A 19,654-nucleotide genomic window follows, 5' to 3' on the forward strand; every position below is an offset into this window, starting at 1 on the left:
GCCTTAAGGATTTTCTTTATGTTTAGCACAAAAGCATCTGCCCTGTGCTGTCCCTGGTGTGAGGGGCAGTGTTGTGGGCAGACAGCTCCACCCTCCTGTGGCTTTTCTAGTTAATTTCTTGCACAGAGACCTTTCCCTTTAAATATTTTTGGCACTGATCTTTCACAAAACAGAATTAACTTATACTCCAAACTTTCTTCTCTGTTTCTAATGGTGTTCAAAGGCACATCAGCTGCTCCAGGGCTATAAGACAGAAACTATTCAATATGTGCTTTATTGAAACTTTTTTAGGGTTAATCCTTGAAGTTATGTGCCCACTCTTGCACTCTGGGATGTGCACTCACTCCCAGTAAACAGAACTTACCACTAAAGTTCACTGTATTTGCTGAACATGCCAGGTGTTCATACTTGACAGCCCAGTATATTTTTGCCATCTTTGACATGAGTTGCCCCTTGAAATTATTGTACTTGGTGTACTATTAACTGGGAATTGACACCAGGAATATTTGAGGGTGGCTCTTGCCTGTAACTTGGTAGTGCAGTCTGTTCTGACAGCAAGTGTGTTGTGTAAGCTTGAAGTGATTTCCTAAAGGGAATATGTGGGGCTGCAACCTAAACCAGGTCAGGCTGGCTCAGCAGGCTCTGTGCCCCACACCCCCCCAGCTGTGTTATGGACCAGCTCAAAGGTTTTGCAGGAGGTGCAAGAACACATTTTATTTTTATGTTTACTCTCTCATGTAAATAGCACATTATTATCTCTGGATTTGAATGCTACATAAACAGCTCCATCAAATATCTTCTTAGTGTCTGCCTAATCATTGCAATGGCAATACCTCTTATCCTGAGCTGAGGTTTACAGTGGATAGACCTATGGTAAAAATTTTCCTTTCTCCATCTTGGCATTCCCCAGGATTTGTGCAGTACCAGAATTAGTCAGTGTTGTCTCAGCTTTCACTTAAAATTTGTCCTGTTTAAATTACTTTTTCTTGATGCATATCAACACAAAGCTCCAATTCTGTACCTGTGTATTTATTATGTTTTTGGTGGTTTTTTTAGTGCTATTACTTTAGAAATGGACTTTATATCAAATGGGTCTTGCCATACTGAAGAGGAATAGGCCTGGAATGCTTTTATTTATTATGCTTTCCCATGAAATTGTAGGCCTCTGTGCCTGCATCCTGTGCAGGATGTAAGAATAGAAGAAACAATGATTGAGCTTTATTTCCATACCTTTTCCTAAAATGCATGCCAGACGTCCTTCACTTTAGTCTTTCAAATCAAACCTCAACCTCAGTGTTGAATGTCACGCAAGCTACCTTGGAAGCTGTTTGGGAAAGAACAGAATTAAGCACAGCATGCTTTGCTTGGCCAGCAGTGCTCCCAGGTGGATTGGCTCCAGAGGAATGCTGAGCTGTATCCGAAACGTATATTTGACATCTGAAATAATAATATTTTTCAGGAGAAGTCATTGGCTGTTTATTGTTTTGCTGATCTTTTGCTGCTAGAAGGCCTGAAGATAGATGGGTACTCTAAGCATGATGGTTTGAATACAGTTTTAGGGTATGTCCTGATTCAAGTCTGAAATTAAGACCATTGCCCTTAAAGCATGTGGGATGACTTGAGCTGTCAAATACAACACTGCTCTGGTCAGGAAGGAGCTACTTAGCAAACAATTTCTTATTATATTCCTGTTGAATGTAATTACCTCTTGCTTTTCTCTCACTGAAACATCAATACTTGAAGTATTGACTGGGCTAAAGGCCAGGAAGAAATTTGTGGTAAAGCTAGAACTAGAACTTCTGATTCTGACCTGGAAAATAAAAAGGCATAGATTCCATTACTTGCACCATTTTTTTTTTTGGTGAAAGCAGACTTGTGCTTGTTCCTGCACGAAATGAGGTTAAGAACAGCTTCATTTAAATTAAGATGCCAAGTGATTCTTCTTCATAAATAGCAGTGCTTGGAGATATTTTTTTTCCTGAAAAATTTAGTTTTCAAATTATCTTTGCAAGAAAACAATTGCTATATCTACCCAAATTATCCCCTTAGAAGCTGGACTGTTTCTAAACATTGTTTTCCTAAGAAGCAGCAGAATAACAAGCATGCTGTAAAAGAAAAAACATGCTATTTTCAGATCTGTTTTTCATAGCGTGTTATACATGAGCCAACCATAAAACAAGTCCTTGGAACATCTGCCTGATATGAGATGCAGTTCTGTGTGAGTGATGCTTTCTATTGAAAGGAGTGTACCTAGGAACTGCTCTTTCTCTTTTGTTTTCCCCTGGCTCCTGATGAATTCAATTTTCTTAACCACGGGGACCCCTGCTTTTGACTTTATGTGTTTTCTGACATTCAAGTTGCACAACAAAAGCATTAAGCTAGCTGTTTCAAGTGAAATTGTATGTTAATTCAGGGAAATGTCTTTGTGTTCTCAGCAAGACTAGAAGAACATTTTCAGCACCATCTGGTGGTTAATAAGTTTATCCAAACAAAGGAGTATAGGAAATACCATACATGGTTCAACATCCTTCTGGAAGTGCTGAACAGCAAAAAAAAAAAAAAAAAAAAAAATTCTTTAATGTTCATAGCACTCTTTCTTCTTGGATCTTTTTGTTGTGGTGACCCAAAAAAGAGTCAGCACCGCCAGCTGCTGATTTCCACAGCTGTTTGTAAGACACCCAGCATTTCAGACAGGATTGTGTCCCCGTCTCAAACTTGGAGCAAAATCTTTCTTCACTCAGGAAGACCAGAAGGCAGACCAGGGTAACAGAGGAACCCAGTTCATTATTATAGTCTTCTAAAGTCTATGTGCTTTTTCCCCCCCTGAAAAATCTAATTTACATTTTAGACAGATTTGAAATATAAGAATGGTACCAGCAATGGTTTTGAGAGGCTGTAAAGGCAGGTTGACCTACCTGAGATCCTTTGTTGTGCTCATCCAGATGGGGACAGGACAGAGGAGTATCTGTGGCAGCATAGAAGATAAAAGTGGGCTCCCTGTGCTCCTAAATACATACAACAGCTACATAATACATGCTTTGAAATGTCGTTCCATAATTTGCTAGTAGCAAAAAATCCCCTCTACAACAAAACACAGAAGGGAAATATGCTTCTCTAGAAACAAAACCCCTAAAATAAAGCACATTTGCAACGAATGATGTTGAGGTGAAGTAAGTTTGAAAAGAGGTGAAAACCAGTCCTTTTGGAAGAATGTGCTATTTAAGTATGGTTTTAAAAACCTATCTTTTTTTATTCTTTCTTGCTTTACTCACTTGTTTATTGAATTCAGCTGATAAATTATAGAAACATCAGTCCTATGTACATAATACATGCCTTGTGTTTGGAAGCTACTGAGAAAATAAGTATGTATTCAGCTGTTTTATTCCAATAGCACTCCAGAGCTCTAGGAATGAGTGAAGGTATTTTTCATGCTATTGAAATGAAAGTATTAGTTCTTGGATAGAACATTAAATCAACATTCTTCATTTTCCAAGAGTAATATAGCTAATGACACAAATATCTTGAGATGGTGTTGGGTGGACTTGTTCCTCTACCCTTAGTAAGAAGGGTGTCAGTGATTTATGTGTTCTTCTGTTAGTAATTATAGGGGTGTAATTAATGCAAGTTAAACTAGAACATAGATCCAAAGATATAAGCTGTGCTAAAATGCTTTCAGATCTTGATTTTCCCCCAGTATTGGCTTTTGCATTTCTTTACATATCATTCACTGAGGTTTTTTTCTTGTTTATACATCCCCTGTCACGTGAGATACACTGGCAGTACCTTTCTCTTAGAGATGCTTCTTGGAAACAAAAGATTTCTCTTTCTGTAAGACTTAAAAATACAGAATAAGAAAATAGAAGTGTCAATTTATTCTGTATTGCCACATGTAAGTCAAAGGTTAAAGGACAAGCTTCATAAAAGTGCTTTTGTGCAGAAAGCAAACTTCTCACCCACATGCAGAACTTTAAAGCCTAATTTTCTTCTTTGCAGTTTGTATCTCTTCAAACTAGGACTCGCTCCGCAGATCCAGGACCTTCTGGGAAAAGTAGACTTCACAGGTAAAAAGATGCTTTTCTAATCAGATGTTCGGTGTTTTTTTCACACTGAAAATCTGCCAGCATTGTACATTTTTTCTCTTATGGACTCTCTGCTCTGACAACATTGTTACAAATTAAACAGGTGGGAGGCTGCCCAGGAGGGAGGGAGTTTTCATTGAATACTTGTCATATCTTAGAGTCCTTCAAAACAGGGAGGAAAGCTTCTCAGAAGCACTCTCAGAAACATCTTTGTAGGTAGGGTTATTCAGAGTGAAATTGGCATGCTTCTGTTCTGACAATATTTCTTTTTTTTTTTTTTTTTGGTCTGAATAGAGGAAGAAATCAGCAACATGCGAAAGGAGCTAGAGAAATATGGTATACAGATGCCATCTTTCAGTAAAATTGGTGGGATTCTGGCCAGTGAATTATCAGTGGACGAAGCTGCCTGTAAGTGTGACTCCTGTGCTCTACCAAATGCTTTGACAGAATGCTAAAAACACATTTTCTGTGCTCTCATTCACTTAGTTTGACACCTCTTAATAGCTAGAAAGGAAAGAAAACAAGTTTTCACTACCGCATTGCTTCATTGTTACAAGGCCTCTTCAAAATTTGCAGTCTGAGTTTTTTTGGTATCTCCATTGACCCATGAGAAGTGCTACCAAAAGCAAAGATTTCTCACTATATTTTGATGGTTTTGTTTTTTATGTTTAATGTTTTCTGGTAGGTAGTGCTCCTCTAGAATAATGACTTGAGCTCTGTGAGTGCCTCTGCACCAAATGAATACAATGAAGACAGCCATGGCATCACGGTGCCTTCTCTGTGCCTCCTCTTTTTGTTTTTTGCCTTTTGCAGTTTTCCTAAAGCACCCAAACAGGTTGCAGTGAGGAGAAGTCACTGTTCCAGACAGACAACTCTGTCACATATGGTGCTGTATATTTGGAACTTCCATGGGTAGCTTTCAGTCTGTCTGGCCACTGGTGTGTGACCCACTGCGTGGTAGAACCCTGCTGGAGGGGAGGCCCTGCTGGACAGTTAAGGTTCTTTTGAGTCTGTCTTGAACAGCTTCCATTCAAAAACAGAATTAAATATTTTTTCTGCTGCTCATGCCTATTCATGTATAAGTTTTGGTGTTTTTCTCTGTATCACTTTTTTTTTGTGTGTGCAAAGCGATACATTAAAGAAAAAAAAAATTGCTTGAATTTAATTGATAGGAAATCCAGTGTGTTCCCTTAAATCAACACTTGAGCTCTAGTTATTTCAAGATCTTAGTCTTTTCAGAATGGTAAACTGAGAAACAGGAGGGTTGTCTTTGCTACTTTATTCAACCCTGCAGAGTGGCAAGCTGGTTCATGATACTACTTAGGCTCTGAAAATTTCAGCACACTAACTTAAAACACACTTGATGTTGATTCACATTGTCTGTGTTGTGTATTTTGAAGCCTGCTTAATATGTGCATGCTTCACCAAAGCTAGATCTTAAAATGCTGCTTTTTGAAGTGGCAGGAATTTTTTTAGCAAGTTTTTTAGATATTTAGTGACTACCAAGCACTTTTTCAAGGGGTCTGCCTCCACTAAAGATGAAAGGGCTTCCTCCCCTGAAGAAGAAACATCCTTCACAGAAAGCCTTATTATAGTGTGTAGGGCTTCCTTTGACTTGTGATGTGCTTTCAATCTTAGAAAAGCAGGGTTTCCTGACACTGGTTCTGACCCTCTGAGCAAGGATTGTGCCGTAGATAACATACCCTGCCCCACGACAGGAAACATCTGCTATGGGAACCCTCACACACTAGTGAGGTTGGATAATGGAGATCCTGCCAAAGGAAGGGGGCTACCATCCTTCTTCCTAAGTGGTGTTATGCAAAAGGAGATACAAAAGTGGAACAACTGCTGATGACTCTACTCTGCTGCCAGCAATAGTATGAATCAGCATGGGAAGAATAAGTTGAGGTGCTTTCACAGAGAGCTTATTCTGCAAGGAAACCTCTCTCTTATTTCAAGCTTCCAGCCTGCTCTTTCAAGTCCAATCGGGCTTCTCATTGTTTCTCTTGGTAGGTGGGTTCACACCTACCAATACCTGTTTGATTGTCTCCTTGAACATATCTTTTGACTGCTTTTTGCTAGCTCCATTTAGGTTACTGAAGCCTCTTACACAAATGTGGAGGAGATAACACTCTTCCTATGTGTTTTGTAATATAAGGATGTTTGGATCATATATGTGTCTAAGGACGGTTTTCTTAGTCCCTTGGAGTGGATATGAATGTAGACAGAACCACAGAATGCCTCAAGCAGGAAGGGACCCTCATGGATAATTGAGTCCAAGTTTCTGATCTACACAGGATTATCTAAAACTAAACCATACAGCTAAGAGCATTGTCCAGATGCTCCTTGGAGGGACTCTGTCAGGTTTGATGCTGTGACCATTTCCCTGGGGAGCCTGTTCCAGTGAATATCACACTCTCAATGAAAAATCTTTTCCTCGGGCTCAGTGTGAACTTTGTCTTCTCACAAAGTTTGATGACAAATGAAACCAGTGTGCTTGTATCTCCTGCACCATGCTAGCTGCTTCTACTGCCCAGCTGTATTCTGCTGAGCTAGAGTAAAACAATTCTAGAACAACCTTCTGGCATGAGCCCAGCGCTAAGCACTGGATTATCCACCAACAGCCATGCAAGTTCCAGTAGCTGCCATCTCTGAGGGTTCACTTCACTTCATCCTCCATTTGCCCCTGCTGAGTGTTCAGTGATATGATCTGTTGTCTGACTTCCCTAAATTTGTACGCTCCTTTTTTTTCCTAAAACCTCAAATTTTGAAGCATGTCTGCTTTCTTTTATAAAGTGAGAAAAATTAAAGTCTTTTTGACTTAGATATTTAGACCTTCAGTTAAACTTAATCCAAATACAAAAGACCTCTTTTTACTGCATGCTTTTCTCATGCTTAAACAACACATTGCAGGGCGAAGTAGAAAGTAAGTATGGACAAAGTAAGGAAAGATGGTCATTGTGTTTTCCCTTCACACATCTCCTTGGTGGCATGAGAGTAAATCCTAGGCAAGCTGCTGTGCTGATAAATGGGGAGCTACAATATTCCTCCTTTGGGATATGATCTAGATACACAGTTTTCAGGAATTTTACATTTTGTGTAGTAAAGTCTGTAAAATATTTGAGATTAATGTCTCCAGACAGGCACTGGAATCTCTTTGTGGCATGAAGATCCAGATAAAGTGCAGCTCTAGTGCAAGTCCTTCATCTAGACTGATCTTAGGGCCAAATGTGTTCAGGGAGTAACTTGGGGGGGTGTGTTAGCTACTACTCTACATCTAATTCATCTATAAGTGGTTTTGAATTTGTACACTCATGCAAATTTACTGTGTGAAAACACATGAGCTTTTTTTGTGACTCTTAAATTCTTGTAGTCAACTATTTGTTTAGTAGATGAAGTTTTTTATTTCTCAAAGGAAGGGCTTAACACTAATGCTGATCAGTGTCTGTGGTGAATCCTATGGCACTCTTTTCCCTTTTTCCTGTGTTTTGAGGACCCTGCAAGGCCTGATGGATGTTTTTTGCCTCTGTTTGAACTCTGCTGTCTTTCGGCTTTGCTGGTGACAGGAGGAGAGACCATTACATCAGGGCGTCTCGTGTGCCTAGGGGGTCATGGAGATCTTGATGTGCAAAGAACCCTCTCAGGGAGGCTCAAGTGTGATGTGCAGGGCTGCATCCTGCCTGCGGGGGAAGGGTCTTGGATGTGTTTTTCCAGAGGACAAGTTTAACAGAGCTTCAATCTCCTTATTCTTGTGCTGCATCTCTCAGATATACTCAGTTTAGATAGTGCTTTTACATGGACACATACAGCTTTAAGGTAAAAGCTACCAAAAATACTTTCAATTCCTACATGTAAGTGCCTTCTAAATAAAATAGGACTTGAATGATAAAACATAAATAATGTTTTATTTTCTGTTAGTAAAATATTAACCATATCATGGTTTAACCTCAGCCAGCAGCCAAGCCCCACACAGTCCCTCACTCACTCCCCAACCAGAACGATCAGAAGGGTAAATGCAGGAGAACTCATGGGCTAAGAAAAAGACAGCTTGATAAGAAAAGCAAAGGCCACACACACAAGCAAAACAAACCAAGGAATTAATTCAGTGCTTCCCATGAGCATGCAGGTGTTCAGCCATCTCCAGGAGAGCCAGGCCCCATCACATATGATGGTGACTTGGGAAGACAAACTCCATTACTCCAAATGTCCCCTTCTTCCTTCTTTCCCCTACTTTTACACTGAGAAAGATGTCACATGGTCTGGAATATCCCTTTGGTCAGTTTGGGTCACCTGTCCTGGCTGTGTCTCCTCCCAGCCTGCCAAGCACCCCCAGTCCCCTCCCCAGTGTGGCTGCACCAAAAGCAGAAAAGGCCTTGGCTCTGTGCAAGCCCTGCCCAACAACAGCAAAAACATCTCTGTATTACCAACCCTGTGTTCAGCACAAAGCCAAACACAGCCCCATGCCAGCCACTGAGATGAGAATTGTGCCCCTGCTGAAAACAGCACCCCCCTGTTTGGGGGAAGGGTGAACATGGAACAGACAGCAACGTGCCACCTTTGAGTAAACACCAAGTTCTGCAGTCTAGAGGAAAATGGCGTGGAATGTTAAAATCTGCAAATTATTGAACATAAATCCAACACTCCTTTCCAATAAATCAGAAGAAACAGTGACAGCTTTGATTTTTTTTTTTTGCTTCCTGAAGTTTAGGACTGTGCTTTCAATTTTAGTGCATGCAGCTGTAATAGCAATCAACGAAGCTGTTGAGAAGGGAATAGCCGAGCAAACCATTGTGACCCTGAGGAACCCAAATGCGATGCTGCTCAACGTGGATGAGGAGCTGGCACAGGACTATCAGAATGAACTCTTTGATGCCAAAAGGAAGAAAGAATCAAATGCAAAACTCAAGGTAGTGATGTTTTATTTGTACTCCTAGTACACGTGTATCTTCATGTTTCTTGTCATAGCATTATTATTGCTCTAAAAATTAACTTAATTTTTTAAATTATTACAATTAGGAAGAAACCTTACTTTTAAGATAAATAAGAGAAATAAAGGAAATTAAATAAGCTAAAAGCCAATTTTATAAGAATATGATTACTATGAGTATGATGCAGCTTAACTTTGCCCAAAGGCTAAATATACTAGAAGTCTAAAAATTAAAAAAAATTAGTTTTCTTCCATTAATTGCTTTAGGAAAAACAAATTTCCTCAGTTCACTTAGTCAACAAATTGCCTTACAAATACATTCAGCAAATACTTCAGCTGATGCAGTTTTAATGACTTTAGCTAATAACTTTTCTCTCTGCAAACTGTTTTGTGTGAACTAGCAACAATTTTGTTTTCTTAGAATGGCACAATTTCTGATGAAGAGAGAGATGTCTATGAGGAGCTGCTGACACAAGCTGAGATTCAAGGCAATATCAATAAAATAAACAGTAAGCTATTCTGGATCCTCGTGGAAGTATGCACAAAATGTGTGATCTCCCAGCCTCCAGCGGAACACAACTTGAGTCCTCCTGAACAAACAAAATATTCCTTTGGAAATTTGTAAAATATGCACAAGTGGCTAATATCTGTCTACAACTGTTTTTGTCATGCTATTCCTTCTCTACTAACCTTTGTGGAGGGAGGGGCTAATTTCTGTTTGTGGTTTTTGCTTTAAGGATTCCTCAGTTCAGAATCAAATCATTTATTGCCTGCTCTGTTTCTTTATGTTCTTTTTGTGTGCAGAATACTGTAAATTTTGACCCCCTCTTCTATATAGACCCAAAATTCATTCATAAACTTTTGCTTAGCTGTGCTTCCACCCAGGCTCACACAGAGCCAGAGACTCCCTTTGTAGGATTGGATATGAAAGAGGTAATTCTCTGCTAGATAAAGATTGCCACCCTAGCTGGCTTTTACAAAAAGTGAGATGCTGACGGCAATGGACTTCTTCTCCTCAGGAAAGCTGTATTTGCTGTTTATAGGCATTGTTTTCATTTCAGTTCACATAGCTTTAGTCCAAGTGAATGAGGCTATTGACCAGCAAGATGAAGGGGCACTGATGGCAGGCTTGAACCGCCCTGCTCTGAGCCTACTTGAAGTTCTGCCGCAAAATTCCTCATGGTACCTATTGCAATTGTGTGATTCTAAAGAACAGAAAATGCAGGTAATCAAATTGAATAGGTACTACATGTCAGTTTGAACTTTTTTTTAGCTGGGCTTAATCCAGAGAGAAATTGTCTTTACTCTGCCTTTCTACATCATTTATGAAAAGTTTTATAAAGATTTGAGAATAACTGATGTGCTAATCAACACCAAAGAGCTGCATTTGCTCTAAAGGGCATGGTATCCTTGTGAGTATTTACTAACTAAGATATAAGAAGATAATTTAAGGCATAACATACAGCCCCTAATATTTTGTTTCCAAAGTGAATTATAACTTGAGTGCAAATAAAAGGTAATATTGAATCATTAACATTAAAATAAAGTGCCAATTGGGTTTTAAGGGGAAAACTATTAATTTAAGTAAGACGAAAATCACAGAAAAAGATTAATGCTGTGTTTACTGAGCCTTGTATTTGATGCACAGGCGATAGTACAATCAAATTCCAGTGTACCATCACCGGACTTTATCCCTTATCTCCCATCAAACAAAAACATAATCAAACCTTGTTTTTCTGATCTGTTAGATAGCAGGCATTCCAAATATGCTCGACAAAAGTGAAATACAGAAAGAAGTTAGTGTTGCCAATGCGGAAGCTGAGGCTCACAAGCTTAGTGAGTAACTGTTTTAATACTCTTTACCATCATCATTTAATTATGTTAAGATAATTGAGTCCACCATTTCTTGCACATAAACAAGGTTTCTAAAACTGAAGCCATGTGTTGCATTTTACATTCGTAACCTTTCTTCTCAGTGTCACAACTGCCAAGTCACCAATCTGTGCTGCATTATTGAGTATTTATGTACTCTTATTCAAATAACTGAGATTTGAGCTACTGGCAAGCACAGCAGCAAGAAGCTGAAAACCTGATGGCTTGAACAAGTATTTATCAGTACAGTATTAATACTCATTGGGGAGCAATGACCATGCTTGCAGAATTAAGATGGAGGAATTTTTTTCAGATTGCAGGGAAAAATTTTTCTCACTTTTAGACACATGTTATCAAAATCTAACCTATTCTTAGTCTGTTAAGAATGCCACACAACACAAGTAAAAAAAAAAATATAGTTAAAGGGGATCTAAATTTGCAGTGCATGTGTTGCTGCTTTTGACTGGAAACTTCTTTGCTAGGAAGTTAATCTTTGGTTGATCTGCTGTCATTTCATACTGCATCTGGGCATGGCTATTTTGTCTCTGGTACTGTATTCAATGCTTTGAAATCCAGGCTGATTGCTTTTGTGACATGCCTTAAAGGCTCTATTGTGAGGTCAGCTTAAGTCAGAAGATAAATTTGACTTTATACCTTAAATGTTAGCCTGTTTCAGATTAATTAGCCATAGTGAGGAGTATTTCAGTATACTTCAGCATATTTCAGTATATCAGTAACTCTGAAAGAGTTACCTCTTGTTAAAGGAAAGGGAGAAGATGTGATATGTGAAAAGCATTAACAGCAATCTGGAGAGTAACTTAGCTCTTCTGTTTGGCTTGAGAAGAAAAAAAATAGTGGCTTTTGTTATCAGACTGTGAGCATTGTAAAATATGTTTTGCAATTTGCATGCTGGGTTTCAAAACTAGAAGTCAGTAGCTTGGTTACTGGCTGCAGAACTAGTCTAGTCCATTTGCGGACCTCGACTCCTTTCCTCTTTACTTTCTTCTTTAAAAAAGCATGCATGCATGCTGTAGCTGTGAGAGCCTTTCCTGGTTTCTAACTTTAAGAATAGCCAATAGAGACAGTCTTCAGGGACAACGTGGCCCGTTATGACTGTGCTTCAGAGAAAATTGCATGAGAGGCAAGGGGCTTTTTTTAGGTGGGTCTGGCCAAAAGGTTTTCAAAGAGTTTGTTCTGTATAAGAAGCTCTGAGAGTAGCTGTATACATGACTGTGGATGGTGTCTTCTGGACAAGAAGTCTTGTCTCAGATTTGGGCAATCAGTGGTAACTAAAATGTTCCCTGGGTAACAGTACACGGAAAAGCCATGTGATAAGGCAGAGGAGTGGGGCTTATTGATGGAAAAGGTATTTGCATAATTGCTATTCTTCAGTTGGCCACATGTGCTCTAACCTTCAAGGTTGCTTCCCTTTCTGCCAGACAAGAGTGGTGCCTTTTACAGTGTGTTCCTGGGTGTGTCCTGGCCTGGCTTTCTTCACAGATGGCTCCTCCAGGTGTGCAATTATGGTGGCAGTGACTAAGCTGAGGGATGTTGTAATGCTTCTGCAGCTGCCCAAGTGGGAAGTGTTTTTCAGCATTTTTCTGCTGGGCTTCAAACCTCTGACAAAGTCAGTCCAGCAAAAAGCAAAACAGGCAAGTTATTGAGGTACTGAAAAGGTTTATACTCATACCCTCATATTCCTCTATTTGCCTGTTTAACTTAAAATCTGAGTGGTAGCAAAGGGATTCATTTCTAGATGGCAGTGCCTGTAAGGACTAAACTTCCACACTGGCAGAAAAGCAAACAGGTGTTGGCCTGCAGTGGAAGATCTAGAAACCATAGCATGTGTTTTTTCATCAGTTCAGCTACTAATTTTCTGGCAGAAAATCCCACCCCTCTAATACAACTGTCTGATGTCCACCAGGCCTCCTGAAATAGACACTAATAATGCTGGTGGTGCTTCAGGTGCTGGCCTGTTTTAGCTAGCTCGGTTAGATCCTGACAGGGGAAGAGGTGAGAGAGGAAATGTGGTGCAGAAGGAAGAGGGCATTTGGGGTGAAGCAAAACTGAGGTGCTGGAGCTGACATACACAGCAGAACCTGCTGCAAGCACACCCAGGAGGAGTTAGATCTTTCTCTGTGCCAAGGTGGGGTCAGCTCTTTGTGTTTTGTGTTAGAGGTGCAATAAGCAGTCTCTCATTTCTGAAAGTCCAGACATTTTAAAGCCCTCCAGTCAATTATTTGCTCAATACCTTTGAACAGAGATGGTTTTTGCAACATTCAGCAGTCATGTCATTTCACAAAAATGTTTTTTCTCTTATGGCGGAAAATTATATTCTTTGTAATAACCTAATTGTCATCTACATGGCATGAAGAGCAAACAGCATATGAAAATTAATGAGCTTTTTTCCCCTGCTGTTCTTTAGAACTTATAGCGGTTGACAATATCAATACAGCAATTCGTAACTGTGATCCTAGTAAAACACTGGTTGCACTGATGAAACCCGAGGCACAGCTGCCTGTTGTTCACTCATTTGCTGCTGCTGTCTATCAGACTGAGCTGTTCAACCTCCAACAACAGAATGCTGTGGTAAGAGTGAAAAGCTTACAACCTGCTCATTGATGTTGTGTAGCCAGACCATGAAAGAGCACAAACATAGCATGTTGTTGTGTAAAATCAGACATAATTCTCTTGCCATGGTGTTATGTATTGCATGAATCATTTTGGTTGAAAAGGCAGTATTTCATTGCAGAGTTTGTCTCCTGCCACATTTCAGTCTGGCTGAGCTCTTGTGTTGCAACAAATCCACTGACTTTTTTTTTTAATCGTTGCATGCTCTTAATGAGAACTAACTCTGGTTTATGTATTGCTTAGAAAAGTAATGAGTAGGATCAGAAGAGATGAGATTGTGGGGCAAAAGAAGGAAAGGCAGGCTGGATGGAACACAGAAACCCACTGAGCTCCACCCCCACTGTTGTGTCACTCTGGTATGCCTGTGACTAAGAAACTTTCCAGGCTTCTTAGATCAAGCCCATCTCCTTGATGGTATCTAGAGTGTGTAACTCAAATCTGTTACACTGCTTATTTAGCTTCCTGACTGCAGTACATTATTGTCCTACAGAACTACCTGGCACATGATGAACTGTCTATTGCAGTAGAAATGTTGTCAGCTGTTGTGTTGCTAAACCAGACCTTGGAAAATAAGGACATCCTAATGATAAAAAATCATCTCAGAAACCCATGCCTTGGCTTCAATAATCTGGAAGAGGAAAACTTGCAACGGTAAAGGTTCATTTTGTCTTGTCTGGATGAGACTTGGCAACTTCTGAAAAAAATAAGTAGGCTTTTTTTTTTGGGTGGGCTGTCCTGTGTTGTGGCTGTGAAGTTGAAAAAGCTGCAAGATAAATATCTGTGGTTTAAATTAATAAGTGAGAGTGGGACAATTGCTGTACTAGTTGAACCTAATGTAAGAAATAACACAGCTTGAAGGCTGTAGACGTGGGAGTTGCAGGGAAAACATCCTCAGAAAGCAAACATGAAGACCTTACAAGGGTTTTTGCAGACACTAAAACGTAAAACAGCTGTAGCTGGAAACTGTTAATCACTAACCATTCTGCAATTCTGAAAGATGGTCTTTGGAATGAGATAGTGTTTAATGCCTCAAGGTCCAGGTGATCTCTTGAGCCATGGCCAAGCCCTTTTTTGCTTGCTAGATGAGTGAATACAATGCTGTGGCATACACATATGTTCAACATTACATTATAGCCTTCACTTGGCTGTCAGCTGCTTGCCCTGTCACTTGCCTGACTTACCACAGACACGCTGTTACTGCAGTTGCTCTCTTGTCTGTGAATAAAAAATCAGGCAATACAAGAGACCTGTGCCCCCAGCATGCAAGGGAGAGTATGGGAGTGTGGACCAGTTCCTGTCTCTTGGCACAGGCAGTGGAAGCCTCCACGTGCTTCTGAAAGACATTAGTAGGCAAAAGGGACCACAGAAACTGAAGATCTTCACTAGGTTGAAGATCTTCAGATCAGGTTCATGTCAGAGGACATGAATCTGAGAGTGGATCTTGCTGGGTGTCTCAAAATCAGAAGGAAGGCAGTCAGATTAGGAATAAGAGGCCAGTGTTTTGGTGAGAGAGAGAAGAAGAATGACATAAAATGGAGCAAAACTAATCTGCTACTTTGCCTCTGCTGATGTGAGGTGGTGATTGTGAGCAAGAGAAGCAATGTTATAAATATGCAGAAACAGCCCCAAAATGTCCTAAATGCAGCATTTCTGGTGATGTTACTGACCCAATCTTTAGATTACACAGTGAACACAGATGAAACAGGTAGGAATTAGTTGGGCTTGACAACTAAATAAAATTATATTATGCCATTATGTTAACCTGTGGTGCCAACCATATGTTGAATATGTCAGGAAGCTTTGACTTGCTTTGACAGTACCAGAAGAGATAGAGTAGAACTAGAAAAACTTCATTGAGGGAGATGCTGCCCAATGGCTTTCTATCAGGAGAGATGGACTTGTTTGGAATGTGTTTTCTGGAAGAGAGAATTTAGGGGAAATATGTCATAGGTGTCCAAAACTGTGAATGTTGTGGAGAAGTTTAATAGAATCAGTTACTAGATTCTAGTAGCTCTAGTTGCTTGGGGATTTTTGAGAATTATTAAAGTAAATATTGGACCCTATCAAATATAAAGTTTATTGCTTTTTAAAAAGCTGCCATCTCACAAAACCCATAGTGGGGCTAATTCCTCAATGATACATAAGATTTTTAAAAAAGACAGGTAAATTAATGGAGTGTAGCCTTGTTTGCAACAATTAATGAGAAACGCAGTCTCCAGCTCAGGAAACCCTTAAACACAGGCTACTAGATGCTGGAAAGACAAATCAGATTAAGAAACTATAAATCTCTCATATTGTTTTTTTCTGCCGGGCATTCATTCCTCTGGCTTCTGATGGAAATAGAATATATGTATTTTATCTGACATACTGTAGCAGTTCTAGGCTTGATTTGGGAATATGAAAATTATTTAACTTATATATATATGAATTTGCACTACTGTGAAGTAGTTCAAATGTGAAATACTGCTAAGCTCATCTGATATGTGAGCTTTCTAGGAAGAGTAGACACAGGATACAGAGTCTGTGCTTGGACGGTTATGAGTTGTGGGAAGAGGGATGAAATTATATTTTTTTTTTAGTCCCTTGCCCATGGTTCATCATCTTTCTCATAGAGATAACAGGAGATGCTGCAACCTGATATTACTGGCTGAAATTCTGGTCCTTGAATTAGTGTCAAGAAGACAACAACAGCTTCCTAGAGGAAGAAGCTGACTAATTTTCCCCACATTTATCTGTAGCACCACACAGCAAGTTGTATGTACGTATATGTATTGCCATCATGCCATATAACCAAGAAAAGTTCTCCAAATTACAGGGCCATTTCTTCAGATCCTGAAATGCATGTGTAGAACAGGCAGCTTGCATGTCTGTATAACTTCTGCCAAGAGCTGAGTTTGTCCGAAATTGAGTCATTGGAAAAAAAATACTAGTCACTAAATGATGGATGATACATCTGACTAATTCTTTATGGCACTTTATCTTATATATGAAATACACTTATGTATTTTATATCTTCTTATAGTTATGCTGATACACTATTGTCTATTAAGTCAGAGGCTTCATCTCAAGGCCAAGATTATTTAAGCTGGAATGATATCCAGAACTGCATTGACATGGTTAATATGCAAATTCAAGAAGAAAATGAAAGTAAGTAATTGTTCCTCCACATTGCCCGCAGAGGTCATAGACAGGTCTTTGGTATGTAAATCTATGAACTGAGTGGCCTCCTTCAGACACTCTTGAAAAGAGAAGAGCATGTAGAATTTTTGAAAGCCTGATGATCTTTGAATGTCCTTGAAGTATTCCTGTTTGTTTCAGACAGCTGAAGGATATCACAGGGTGCCTGCCTTCTGCAGTGTCAGAAATACAATGGTTCTGCCTGCTTGGCAGTGTCTTCCAGCCCTGGATGGTCACACTTTGGGGATTTTGCAGTTGTAAGCAAAGAGCACATTGGGAGATAGGGGAGGAAGTTGCAAGAGGTGTTCCATTGAAAAGCGTGTTTTAGTGTGTAAATGATTCCAGGTAATTTTTTTTCACAAAGGAGTCAGTGGAAGCAGTTAGACAATGCAAATACCTGTCTTCTATCCTTTTGGGTAACTTGATTTCCTGTCAGACAAGTAGCTTGTGTGTTCTGAAGTGAATGGATTTAGAGTTTCTTTTTGAAGTTGAATGTAACTGTTTTGCCATAAGAGGGTGGTGTTATATTAAATGTGATAGCTGGTCATTTGGACCTCAAAAAAGCTAAAGCACCAAATTCTTCCACTGTATGTAGAAATTTGAGGCTATCAAGTTATGCCAGATTTGCTGGAGCAGGAAGAGGCAGCTTTCAGACTGCCTGCCATTTTGGAAGCAGTCTCGGTGCACTTTGAGAGCCTTTGTAAGCCTTTGACACAGGCTGCTCCTGCCCTGGGCTGCCATTAGTGTCCTGTATCCTGCTGTTTCATACCAGCAAGGGAAATTTTATATTGCAGAATTTCTAAAAGTAGCTGGATTATTGCTTCCTAAATCTAGTCCAGTGGTTTGCCATGTGTACCCTCTGACAAGTGGGGTGCTGAGCAGTTTATTTGATTCGCAGAGTCACTTTTTTGTCTGAACCCCTGCACTTGTCAGGATTTGGACCAGGCCTTGCAGTAGCAGTGGAAGTCTTCAGTACCAAAACAGCTGCTCTTGCTCTCAGTGACACTGACCTCTGCCTGGGAATGTTTAGAGAGGGCAGATGAGCAGAGAGAAGAGGAAGAAGGGAGAGCTCTGTTTCTTTAAGCAAGTCCCATATCTGCATAGTCCCTCTTTTGGACCACCTTGAAAAATTTCTCATTCTCCAAGCCTTATGATGACCTAGATCTGTGACCTCACCAGGTGGGTTGTGCTGGGTCTAGAGACACTTGTAGAGGGAGCAGGGATGTCATTCCTTTCAAGTGGTGGTGAAACCCTTGACTTTGGTCCTTTCTGTGGGACTAGTCCCTTTAGGGACTAAAAGCAGGGCATTTCAGTTCTGTTTAGGGGCAGGAGGAAATTGATTTGAAACTGTTGGGCCCAGTCTGAAGAAAATGAGCTGAGGTTTTGTTAAATACATTTGGCCTTTCTTCCTGACTGAAGTACAGAGTGCCACTGGTCACCATTGTTAGATTGGTTATTTCCAGAGAAATTACAAGAAATGAGGTTAAGTTGCTAAGTGATGCTGTAGCTGGGAGTGCAGTATATATGTATTTGTCCAAATCAGGCTTTCAACTAATGTGGTCTGAAATCACTTGAAAATAAAATTTTCATCACTCTCAGCCAATATGTTAAACATATAAATATGTGACACCCAACTTTTTCTTAAGCTTCATGTAGGTGCTTCTTCCCAGAAAATAGAAAAATCTGTTTTCTCTTTTTTTGTCAAGGGTAATTTTGATTTTTAGGAAGAGTTTTATCTAGATATATCAATAACTGTGATAGGAAGGAAAGTTGTATGGCATCAAATGAATATAAGAACAAAAGTAATTTAAAATCAGTTGCTGTTGCTGCTTCTGCTTCTTGTTTCGTGATTTTTCTGTTCTTCGTGTTACTGCTTTGTTTGTATGTGGTATCCAAAAAATTGAAACTTTCTTTGATAAGTGCATCTTTAGTAACTTTTCTGTTTCACAGGAATCATTGCAATTGGACACATTAATGAAGCAGTTGACCAAGGAAATCCTGATAAAACTCTAGAAGCCCTGCTATTGCCCACAGCCAAGCTGCAAGATGTGAGACCAGTAAATGCAAGGCATTATCAGGATGTTCTGCACCATGCCAAAGCACAAAAATGCAAGGTTAGTATTCTGACTGTTGCTCTCTGTGAGAAGTGAAATGCCAATTCTTTTCACTTGCTTCTGTGTCTCTGTCCTGGTCCCCTGATATTTGCATTATCTTTGCCCAGTGAGGTTGTTAATAAGTGAGTGACAACAAACTGGCACTAAGTAATTTTTATTCTGACTGGCAAAATGGATTAATACTCAATGTATTAAAATTAAGACATTTTCTGCATATCTCTTGCTACTGCTGTAATCTCACTCATTTTAATTCTATTAGGTTGCTGCCGCTATTACAAAATATGGGCTGGAACAATACTCAGTCAGGAATTTGTGTAAGGATACAGTTACAGGACTGTATCAGGCAGATAGCTACAATATGGATGGAAAGTGAGGTTTTTGCCAGAAAGAATTCACAAATATGGTGTTATTTAACAAATAACACCATATTTGTGAATTCCCAAAGTATTCACAAAGTATTCCCAAATACTTCTTTGGGAAGTATTTTGAGGAGTCTTCTTTGCTTATGTTGTTTTATTATAGTGGAGTTTTGTACATATTTCTTTTACAGCTTTATCGTGCAATAACAAGCTGATGGTCTTGTGCCTTCTGTTTAAACCTATCTCAGCTGGTGTTGCTATCTGCTTCCCCAAAAGTAGTGGCCTGGTTAGCATTACTGCATTACAGGCATAAACAAAGATCAGCCCAGCAGCTTGCAGGATGTGACTGAACACAAGTAGCTAAAGCTACTAGCACAGCACTTAAAAATGTCCAGTGTCTGGAAAACACACTTAGAATTCACACAGTGTGTCCCTGAGGCAACGTGGTGAGCTGGGGAAAGTCTGCAAACTTTGGCTTGTAAAGTGTCTTCCAGC

At 39.7% G+C, this 19,654-nt stretch overlaps 1 protein-coding gene across 6 annotated transcripts in view; it reads left to right on the forward strand.

The window, feature by feature from the left end:
- IQGAP2 (IQ motif containing GTPase activating protein 2) overlaps positions 1-19,654 on the forward strand; it is a 123,698-nt gene that overhangs the window by 68,052 nt on the left and 35,992 nt on the right. For 2 of the 6 annotated variants that reach the window (XM_050986618.1, XM_050986619.1), the window contains exons 6-15: positions 3,994-4,061; positions 4,374-4,487; positions 8,808-8,986; positions 9,428-9,515; positions 10,068-10,231; positions 10,755-10,842; positions 13,304-13,467; positions 14,000-14,160; positions 16,532-16,656; positions 18,637-18,800. In XM_050986618.1, coding sequence (XP_050842575.1) covers positions 3,994-4,061; positions 4,374-4,487; positions 8,808-8,986; positions 9,428-9,515; positions 10,068-10,231; positions 10,755-10,842; positions 13,304-13,467; positions 14,000-14,160; positions 16,532-16,656; positions 18,637-18,800 — 1,315 coding nt within the window. Of the gene's footprint in view, positions 1-3,993; positions 4,062-4,373; positions 4,488-8,782; positions 8,987-9,427; positions 9,516-10,067; positions 10,232-10,754; positions 10,843-10,868; positions 12,531-13,303; positions 13,468-13,999; positions 14,161-16,531; positions 16,657-18,636; positions 18,801-19,654 lie in introns of those variants that run through there. The other 4 variants (XM_030237577.2, XM_050986620.1, XM_050986621.1 and 1 more) reach the window with 4 other exon arrangements.

The sequence above is a fragment of the Serinus canaria genome, chromosome Z, assembly GCF_022539315.1.
Source record: "Serinus canaria isolate serCan28SL12 chromosome Z, serCan2020, whole genome shotgun sequence".
Lineage (NCBI taxonomy): Eukaryota > Metazoa > Chordata > Aves > Passeriformes > Fringillidae > Serinus > Serinus canaria.